The following is a 10893-nucleotide window of genomic DNA, read 5'->3' on the forward strand; positions in this document are numbered from 1 at the left end:
TCATAAGGAGGCATTATTATCATGGAAATAATCAGACCTGTTCCCTGGTACTTTCCTGGTATTTCTGCCAACTTCAATTTAGGACTCACATCTCATTTAATAACATAACCTTTCAATGGACAACCCAACTGATTACTGTGGAAATATTCGATCAGATGACAAGATTGAATTGGCGATTCAAAGGTTTCAACAGCCTAGAATTAATCATCTGAAACATAATGATCTGCAAGTGCTCTTTGTGCCACCACCATTCTTACTAAAGTCTGGTTCCTGAGACACAAATAAATCTCTCCCCTCTGCTTTTCAAACTTATTCAAATAGGATTTCTTTATAAAATTATGCTCACCATAGTTAACAGAAGTTATATTATTATAATTGTTTTTACTTAAATATCCTTTGCCCAACAATGACATCTTTCCTAAAATATAACTAATATAAAATCTGAAATGATTAGGTTTGATATAAGTTCACAGATTTAGCCCAGTTTTCCCCTATCTCCTATATAAATTTTTTAAGAAATTTTAAAAATGTAGAAAGTAATTTGATAGAACAAATACCTGACTACCCATCACTCAGAATTGATGAGGAACACATTTTGTTATTTGCTTCTAGAAAGAATTAATGTGCCTACGTGGTAACAGAATGAAAGTTGAGCTTCCATGGCCATGAGTTTATTAGATTGGTCAGTATTTCAATTGATAAACGCTGGTCTTATATCTGAAAATGAGTTATGTCATTTTAGAGGTCACTAAGTCATGTTTCCAGGGAAACAGAGCTCTGCAGCCATCCACCTTTACGGGAAATGCCAGTGGGTGCTAAATTGTCTGGGTTTCTAGAAGCCTCAGTGAACCTTGGTTATTGCTCTGGTCATTTTGTGCTAATAACACAGTTCCTTGCCCCCAAACCTCCTCTGATTAGACTATGGTATTCATCTATCCCCATTCCCTGCTTCCTTTGAATATGTTCTCTCGCAAACAGCGCTCTTCTGCTGAAAATGTAGCCCAAAAATGTTTACAATTTGATTATTTAAATTAGGGGTTTTCTTTAAGTAAAAGAGAAAGCCTAGTAGAGTATAACAAGAATGTGCTTTTAGCAAAAATTAAACACCAAACGTGGCAGATCAAGGGGTCTTTTATGAATACCTAAAAGATACCACACAGCGTCAGTAAGGAATCTGGCCAAGTTAAACATCCCACAATGACTGCAAAATATACATGGGACATGATGCATGTTAAATGTGATTCCCACCGACATCATATCTGAGAAAGTTATACACATTATCTCATTTTTTAAATTAAAGGCAACAAGAATTATGAAGAAAACTGCTTAATTAGTTAAAGAATATAAGACTGCACAGAAAAAAAGAAAACACAGTACCTTTGAATTTAGTTTCAAAGCATTGCTTGATTGGGAACCATTTGGAGGAAGAAAAAAATGAGATCTGAATTCATTATAATATTGTATTGTTCTGCTTAAAAACTCTAATAAGTGTGTATTAGCTGAGATTAAGCTCAAACACTTGAGCATGTGTGCCGGGCCTGCCATGCTGTGTGGTTTAAACCACTTAATAAGGCACATTCCCCAGATGTCATTCATCTCCTATCCCTCTGTTCCTCAATGCACTCAAGCTCTTTTGAAGGAGATGGTCTCTTAGTCTCCTTTGTCTCTCCTATCCCCTGCCCCTTCCTAAATATGGTCATTACACATTATCAGTATGCTCATACTAATCAGTATATTATCGTAAATGCACAGTCACTTTTATTTGTGTTTTTTTGTTTTGTTTTGTTTTGTTTTACAAATTAAAAGTTCATTAACAACAAGAAATAAGCAACAGTGTAAAGATCAGCAAAAAAAAAAAAAAAACTGAATGGATTTATAAAGCTTACATAGATTCAGCTTCTGTCTTCCCAGCCCTTCAATATTTGGCTCATTCTCTGCATACATTCACCAAAGGTTCTTTTCTCTAGGTACATGTATTTCATTTGCTTTTGCCATAGACATCATTATTATAACTCTACTAGTGGCCTGGTGCATGAAATTCATGCATGGGGTGCGGGGTGGGGGGGAGTGTCCCTCAGCCTGGCCTGCACCCTCTCCAATCTGGGACCCTCAGGGGATGTCTGACTGCCGATCCACAGGGATTGGGCCTAAACCAGCAGTCGGACATCCCTCTCGCAATCCAGGACCGCTGGCTCCTAATCACTCACCTGCCTGCCTGCTCGCTCCCAACTGCCCCCCTGCCAGCCTGCTCGCCTACAACTGGACCCCCTCTCCGGCCTGCTCACCCCCAACTGCCACCCCCGCTGGCCTGATCACCCCCAACTGCCCTCTCCTCCTGGCCTTATCGCCCCTAACCGCCTCTGCCTTGGCCCCTGCCAACATGGTTTTGTCTGGAAGGATGTCTGGAAGGTCTCCCAGAAGGTCTCCGGTCTAATTAACATATTTCCCTTTTATTAGTATAGATTGGAATCAGATTGTTATTGAATCTTTCTCACATTCTCTATTCCCAATTAGAGAGACCTGGAAGGGGATATTAAGAATTGTAATGATTTTCATAAGGTTTGCTTTACATTTCTGGAAGACAGTAGGGGTTCAATGAACATTTATTTTGTTTACTTCTCATTCCTGTACTTCATACTCATCGATTCCAGGAGGTGCTGTGCCTCTAGTGAGCATGGATTGTCCTGGGGTAGAGGCCATGAGGGTCATGGCCTTGGCACTTCTCAGAGCATGGGACCTAAGGCACTCTTGCAAGGAAATATCAAGAGCAAACTGGATTTGTTCTCCTCATAGGCTTCTGGCACTATTTATTATCCCCATGACTGTGCAGGTAACAGGTGACATCAACAGTGTCCCCAAAAGACAACTTTCCTAACTAGTAGATAAAACCTGGAGTAAAATAATGACATTTATTCTCAAATCTGGAGACTATAATCCATGTTGATTTTATATAGTGTGACAGGTGTTGATACTTGAGTCTGCCTGAAAGACGCAGGTAATGTGAAATATGTTGATCATGAATTCAGGGGCATGTCTCTCAGCTTCCTAGGTTAATATTTATCCTTATATTGGATAATGGAATAACACTGTTAACTTGAGTAATGTCCCCTCTGCTATTCTGTATGTCAACAAAGTGTTCATGTTGACCTATAAATTCAATTTCACAGAATTCTCACTGAATTAAACAGAGGGTCCTAGAATGTGTTCCTGATAAAATGGCACTTTAAATATATGACATAGGTTTACTGAGGCAGGGCCAGCTCATGGAGCAAGCAATAATCAATAACTCATTCCCTAAGGTGCCTCTCTTGTTATCACCTCCCATTCACACACACACCCCACTCCCAGGGAGTGAGTTAGCATTCATTGCTCCTTTAGGGTGAAACAGATAATGGCCTAAAAGAGCTCATAAGTCTTTGTGAAAAGGCCATGCCAAGAGGCAAATTGTGGCCTTAATGTCATTCTTGCAGGGAAGTTGGATTTCTCTTGAAAAACAAAAAACAAGCCAAGAAACTTTATTTTCATCCTCATTCACTCCCTGAGCTTAAGGTTCAAAACATATCTTCTGTTCCTAGGTGAGCGCTCTGCACAAGGAAAAACCAAAAACTGACAGCTTGATGAATCCTGCCCACACCTGGGCAGTAAATATGTAAGTTTCCTAATTTCATTCACTGAGATACTCATTAATATCTGCTTTGTTAGCCTGTTGCAGCTTAGATTACTTTCAAAGACTTTTATTAGAGGAAAAGTTAATGGTTTGTGCCAGTGAAACCATCATTGTCTAGTTGTCTAAAAACAAACACTAAAATGATTTGCCAGAGCAGTGAATGGCTTGGGGGCTGTAAAAAAAATTCTTCCAGTTGCCCTGCCTACCTCAGAATGGCACAGTTCCTGCCTATTGGGGATGTTTCCTTCTAATTGCAGTTTGCCTTTATCTGGGTTACTATATACACACTGACAGTGCACTTAGACAGGGTCCTCTTGCTATTCCAGACTCGCAGGACTCAAAATGAGAATGCTTACAAATTTGTAGTTTATTGCAGGAAATGTTATGATACAGCAGCAGCATTAATGTTGGGATGTGCATCACATCCAAAAGCTGGCAAAGCGCATGGAATCCAGAGAAGCCAGCTCGGAGGTCCGATTGTCCTCCCTCTGTGAGGACTACACCAGGATGTCCTTCCTCTCTGGGTCCAGGAACCATGGATATGTGCGCAGAGCACCTTAAACAAGGTGACCCAAAATGTAGTTTCACCTGGAGTTTTTTATACCAAGCCAGTCATGTAGACAATTTCTTGGTAAATAACTAGCTGAGTGACAAAGCCCTCTAGGCATTTTAATGACTACCATATGCAGACGATCAACTTCACTACAATAATAGTTAATCAATAAGTAATTGAAACCTTTCAAACTATGTTTACAAGCAACACTGTTATTCTGCGTGCTCCATGCTTTGACCAGGAATCAGTGCAAAGCAGGTACATTTCTTATTTCATTAAAAGAGCTCAGGCCAATTTCGGCCTGCTGGAATTAACTGTCCAAGCTTAGCATGGGATTGTCATTGCTTTCCTAGAATTGGCTCAGAATTTCTTCTGACTCATTTAATTTTCATAAGAAGCATTGAGTAAGTGCCCTCACAATTAGTGTTCGGTGCTTTTTAGAACCTGCAGAAGAATTTGCCCTTTGGAAACTAATATTTTTTTAAAAGAACAAAAAAAAATGTATATGCCCATAATTGGTCTGACCAAAATGGCAGTCACTCTGGGTAGAGTCCAGGGGGAAGAATATCATTGTTGTGTGTACTACCTATGTCACCTGCCAGCCACTAATACGCTGCTGTTACAGATGCCGTAATAAAAAAACTCCTTTGTTCCTATATTGGTTGCAGATCTTTGAGAAAAAATGGTCGATGCAACATTAATCACAAGCACTATCCTACTCACATAAATCCAGATGTTCACCTCGCTGATCTATGCTGCAAACACTTGACTTTACTTGGAAGTTCACCTACAGAGGAACCAAGTTCAGTTAAACAATAACTGGGACCACTGTCAAAAGAGCTGTTAATACAAAAATAACTTATGTTAAGTTTTGAAGGCCACTGAAGTAAAAGATTAGACATATGTTAGCTCTATGCATTTCTACACACATTTGGGTTTTAAATGCAAATGCGCTCTGTTTTCTTCTTCTGAGATTAATTCTCTTATGACAAGAAGTACCAAAGATGACATCGCTAAAGGAATTGATTTGCTGTTACATAGAACTTCAGCTAAGACCAGAGTTTCCATTCGAAATGGGAAGTAGGGAAAGCACACTTCCTTCTTATTGATGCCAACAAATGGTCTGAATGAGGTAGTCAATAATCAGTGTGGCGATGGGGATAGTAGCTAGTAATATCCCACGGAGAAAATGTATAAAGAACTAAAGGAACAAAGGAAGAAAGAGACAATAGAGGAAAAATTAGGTATGCTTTAAGTGCCTGATTGAATAAAAATTTTCAAAACATAAAACTACGTAAGAAAATTCAGTGGAAAATATAGAAAATCTACTATATTATGACTTAAAACTTCCAAATATAAAGAAAATTATAAGAAAACAAATAGAGGACATGTGTAAATATGACACCAGTTCATTAATATTCCAAACATACAAAGATGCTGTATACATATTGGGAAATAGGAAAGTAAAGCAAAGACCGTGAACAGATAATTTATGGAGGAGGGAATAAAAATGATAATATAAAATTGTATAGAGGATTCCTATACTACTACTAATCAAAAATATGAATCAAGACCAAAATATATAACCTTCAATCTACTTGAGCTTTTTTGTAATTTTAAAAAATCATACTGGTGAAGCAAATAGTTTCACATCTCTCATTTGAAAGTATAAATTAGATTAATAATTGCATTGGGTTCCACATCCAAACACCAGGATAAAACAATCATTTCTCCTAAGATCATTGTGCTTCTTTGTTTCTAAGTGTTAATATGCTTAACGAACCTATCGTGATACTTTATTATAAAAGCAATAATTTATTCTTTGTAAGAATTAAAATTTATGAAATTTTAAGGTTGTGAGAGATTCGGTGCTTATAAAGTCCTGTATTATTATTATTATTATTATTCATAAAGATGACACATACACTGAAATTTAGAGAGATTTTAATGCTGAACCCTCTGTCAGCCGCAGATACTCTGGGAGAACATCAGAAATACCCTGTCCCAGTCCTCCCCACAAACTAAAGCTTGACATAGCTCCTGTGGCCACTCTCTGCTCCTCAAAATGCCTCTCCTCCACGCATGGAAACCAGTGGCCACCTTTCCCCTATGCAAGGCAAGAGTGCAACCAACTCTACCAAAGACCCTGCCTCTGCCAACTATGCTATAAAGAATAGGGTGCAGGTCTCCACCCCAGCACCATGCCTGCTCCACTGCCACCATATCATCTTCCTCCCAGACTCTAGCAAACCCCAGCACTCCCACACAGCAAACATCTAGCCCCTGTCAGGTCGGGCCACTGCCCATTTCCCATCTCCTGTTCCTTTTTAGACCAACAGAGAAAGTTGTTTCTGCCCCAACATAATCAACCAAAGTCCTGGCCCTCCTTCCTATGAAGGAGATGCAGAGAGTTGCTTAGTCATTCTTCTCTCTACTATTAGAAGAATGAACGTTGCCAATAAATTTCTTAATTACATGGTCACACCAAGTAACAGACCTTGAATTATGCCCAGTTAGTGACAAGGTACAGTTAAGAGTTTTAATTAGAAGAATATGATGAGATATGTGCTTGAGACACATCGCTGATGTTTACTGTGAAAGATGAATTCAAAAGGAATGAGGCTGTAAGCAGAGAAGTCAGAAACTATTGCAGTATTCTCTGGGAAAAGGACAGGACTTTACCACATCTGCAGGGACACAGAGATGGGCTAAAGAGACAGAATGGAAGAGAGAAATGTCAGGCACATCAGATTCTGTGATTGAATGAATGTGAGCAGTGAGGAATGAAGAAGATTAGGACTACATATGATATCCAAACTGCTGGCATGAGTGACTGGATGGATCATGAAGGTAATAGTAAAGATGGGAATTATGGAGGGAGAGGGAGCAGGTTTAGGAGGCAGTATAGTGGTTTTCCTTTCAGACATGTTCAGTTTCAAGTGACTGTACTGGGTGGAAAATAATTATTCTAGTCACTAACATATTCACCCCCATATCCAACATCTCTACTTACTCACTTTGTTAGAATCTGAACTTTTTTTCCCTACAGGCTTAATCTTCAGCTTCTATGCTCCAGAAGTAGAAAGAGAGAAAGACCTGTGGAATTAATCCTGACTTCCAATCCTGCTTGCCAATCTACACCAGTCACCTGTCCCAACAAAATGATGTCCAGATGACATGCAATAATCTGATAGTACAAAAATTCCTGGGTCTCCTCTGTCCATTGAGGCAGGAGAAAGCACATTTGTACATTGTTTAGGAACATTCTCAGGAGAACCAATTTTAGGAAAGGCATTTGTGAGCAGTTAACCAGGCAGCCCAGGCGTGTGGGTTCCCTGACGACATGACCTTCCCTCAAGTTTAAAGTTTCCAGAACTGACAGTTTTTATCTATGGCGCCTTTCCTACTTTCTTGGTGTTCTTCTATTACCTAATGCTTGTATTTATTGTTTTCTACTATGACTATGTTAATGCAGGGAAAATTTGCAAGTGTATTATTAAATATTAGGTAGAAATCATGACGTGCCACTTTGTACATAAAGATATTTTATTCATATGTTCATGTGTTAGTTTTAATAAATATTTACTGTATTCAATACACTAAAATATCATAATGTGACTGTGAAAATGGCGAAGGTATTGTCTCCCCATAATTATGAAAATTTTTGGATTGACTATTAGTTTATGGGAACTCTATAATGAAAGGCATCTGTAATAAGTGAGAAAGGGACAGAAGATTCATGTATTAGACCCTGTGAGAGGTAAGTCATACCATTTCTTTGGTCTTTCTATTTGTAATTCACACTATGTAATAAGGATGTAAGGGCATTTGTGACACTGTACTGCATTCATTGAGAAGATAAGCAAGATTGAGAGTGTTTCATAATCCTTTCAGTTAAGACTATCTCTGTGCATTTTTTAAATTTCTTTTAGAAATGTAATGATTTGTTCTGACAATGATTGTTAATAGAAATGAACATTTCATAAATACATGATTGTGATATTATTTTTCAGTGTATCCCTTTCCTTAAAAAACATATGATTATAGCTGTCACTACATCAGGAGCACATTATTCAGTGGAAAGCTGACTGATCAACTTTGACCCCTTCTTGGACACGTGCAATCAAAATGTCATGTTGGGTGGCGTTCTGTGGAAAGCTCTGAAACTAATACGCTGCCAGTGGCAGCTCTTTCACTTGTATGATCACCTTTGCCGAGTCAATGCTAAATCATCCTGGTGATGTGAGGACAGTGCAGTAGAATCTGAGCTGTGGATGTAAAACTGCCTTTTAAATTCCTTTTGTTGCAACGTATTTGAAAACTTTCAGCTTTAAAGATTATATAAATAATCATCTTGGTTTTAGCTTTCCGATGTCTGGACACTAAGACACCAGCAAGCATATCTATATTTCTAACTGGTGTCTCTTCATGTTTCTTTGAGAAGGAAGATAGGAAATTTAAGGGGAAAGGGAAAGTAAAAGGGTATAGAAAAGGGCAAAGACCCCCAATACATACACTTTCCCATGAGAGATGTTCTATCCATGTGTAACTCTAAACTAAAAGTCTTTTATACTGGCGCGACAGGGGCTGGCAGATACCAAGCATGGGACAGTTGTCTTCAGAAGGAAAACATGCCAACACCCCTAGAATGCTTTACTGAGCTCCTCAGCAGAAGCCTTGTTACACACAATGTGCTGAGAGAAACAAACTCTTCTGCAACTTAAATTATTGCAGTGATATGTTATTCCGGTGTCTAGGAAAAACATTTTCTTGACTTTGCATAAGAATTGTTGGAAGAATTTACAATGATTGGGAAAAGGGAAAGCTTTTTGATGGTCATGAAAGGATAAAATTCATTCTAGTTCAAGAATTGTACATAAAGAATATGCTTTATACTAACAACTATAGCATTAAATCTTCAGAGTCAAAGTGGTAAGAAGATTCAGGAATTTGCAGCTATTCATGGCATTTTGTAGCATCAATCTCAGATGTCTGCATTTTCATAAATCAACTTAATCTATTGAAATAAGTTTCTAGGCAACATTATCATTAATTTGATTTTTTTAATTATCTTATTTAAATTGTCTACTTTCTATGCCTCACTTGTTACATGCTCTTTATTCTGATATACAGTTCAAAAGTCACTGCAGAAAGGGAATGGCTGTATTTAGACCAAAGGCAAACTTTTCTATGTATTTGCTCCGCATGACAATATGAATATAATTTAAGTCTATCAATAGTTAAACATAAACAAGAGCTAACTAACTGGCACTTTTGTTATCTGAGAATAAGGGGATGTTGTTGGCTGACACACCTGCTGTGATCAGCCAGTAGAGAAAGACTTCAAAATTCCCATTTCTGAGCTGAAATATTTCATTACATTTCTGACAAATCTGTTTCTTATTTTTTGTCTACCTGATATACAACTCAGGATATCTGAGAATCTTCACAATGAACTTGCTAGCTTTCCCTGATTTTTCTCTGTTGAGCTCTATTTATGATCATTCAAGTTTGTACGGGCCCTAAAAAGACAACTGGGTATGTCCTTTAAAAGTTATGTTTTCTAGGTCCCTCCATGCTGTCTCAAAGTAAGAGACCTGGAGAGCATTATGCTAAGCGAAATAAGCCAGTCAGAGAAAGACAAATATCACATGATCTCACTCATATGTAGAATCTAATGAATAAAATAAACTGATGATCAAAATAGATCCAGAAACATAGAAGCATAGAACAGACTGTGGAATCTCAGAGGAAGGCGGGGTGGGTGGGAAGAGATTAACCAAAGAACTTATATGCATATATGCATAACCCATGGACACAGACAATAGGGTGGTGAAGGCCTGGGGCAGGGAGCAGGTGTGGGCTAGAAGGGGCCAATGGGGGGCGGGGGGGGGGGGGGGTAGAGAAGGTAACACCTGCAATACTTTCAACAATAAAAATAAAATTTTTAAAGTTATGTTTTGAGTAATTATAGTCTCAAGACAATGGAACTGTTAATGTTTGCCTAATATTAAAGATATCCATCATTGTGATTAATTAAATAAGTACCCTGAACTGAGAATTTGTGATGGGTTATCCAGAGATCTTCTCTTAAAAATGTTAAAAATGTTAATGCAAACACTAACAGGACTTCTCATGTTTCATTAAATGAGTATACTTTGTCACGGTTTCAAGGGGATTTGTCCTATGGGCCTGAATATAACTATTTCCTGTTCTGGCTACGTTTTAAAGGAAACCCAGCTTTAGTAAGTGATGGAAAAAACATCTATCTTGTTCATCAATATCGCATTCCTGAACTTAAAGTCAGAATTCTGCCAAAGTAATCAAGGATAATATTGTTAGTTAGCTAACACCATATCCAAGACTCATTTTGTGCCAAGCACTGTGCTAAAAATCTTCACTTTCATCATCTTGGTTAATCATCACAATAATGGTAAGAGACAATTTCTAATATTATATTATTATTTTTATTATTATCATGATCACCATCATTATCATAAGCATATCCATTTTAAGACAGAAAGCTAAATAAGTTACCGAAGGTTGTAAAACTAGTAAACAGCAAAAAATTGAATTCCAACCTAAATCACAAGTCCCTGTTCTTTATCACTGTACTACTTAATCTTTCCAATCTCAGTTTATTTATCTATAAATAGGGGTTATACAGTCATGC

General features: G+C 37.9%; 1 protein-coding gene across 6 annotated transcripts in view; it reads left to right on the forward strand.

Moving 5' to 3' along the window:
- Window positions 1–9275, forward strand: part of EMCN (endomucin) — a 96910-nt gene extending 87635 nt beyond the window's left edge. For 2 of the 6 annotated variants that reach the window (XR_008558257.1, XM_054727047.1), the window contains 2 exons: window positions 3576–3649; window positions 4034–4079. Coding sequence is in view for 4 of the 6 variants with exons in the window: in XM_054727047.1 (XP_054583022.1) it covers window positions 3576–3610 (35 nt within the window). In the remaining 2 variants the exon portion in view is untranslated. Of the gene's footprint in view, window positions 1–3575; window positions 3650–4033; window positions 4080–7269 lie in introns of those variants that run through there. The other 4 variants (XM_054727053.1, XM_054727040.1, XM_054727042.1 and 1 more) reach the window with 3 other exon arrangements.
- Window positions 9276–10893: the final 1618 nt, after the last annotated feature.

This window comes from Eptesicus fuscus, chromosome 2 (genome assembly GCF_027574615.1).
Source record: "Eptesicus fuscus isolate TK198812 chromosome 2, DD_ASM_mEF_20220401, whole genome shotgun sequence".
NCBI lineage: Eukaryota > Metazoa > Chordata > Mammalia > Chiroptera > Vespertilionidae > Eptesicus > Eptesicus fuscus.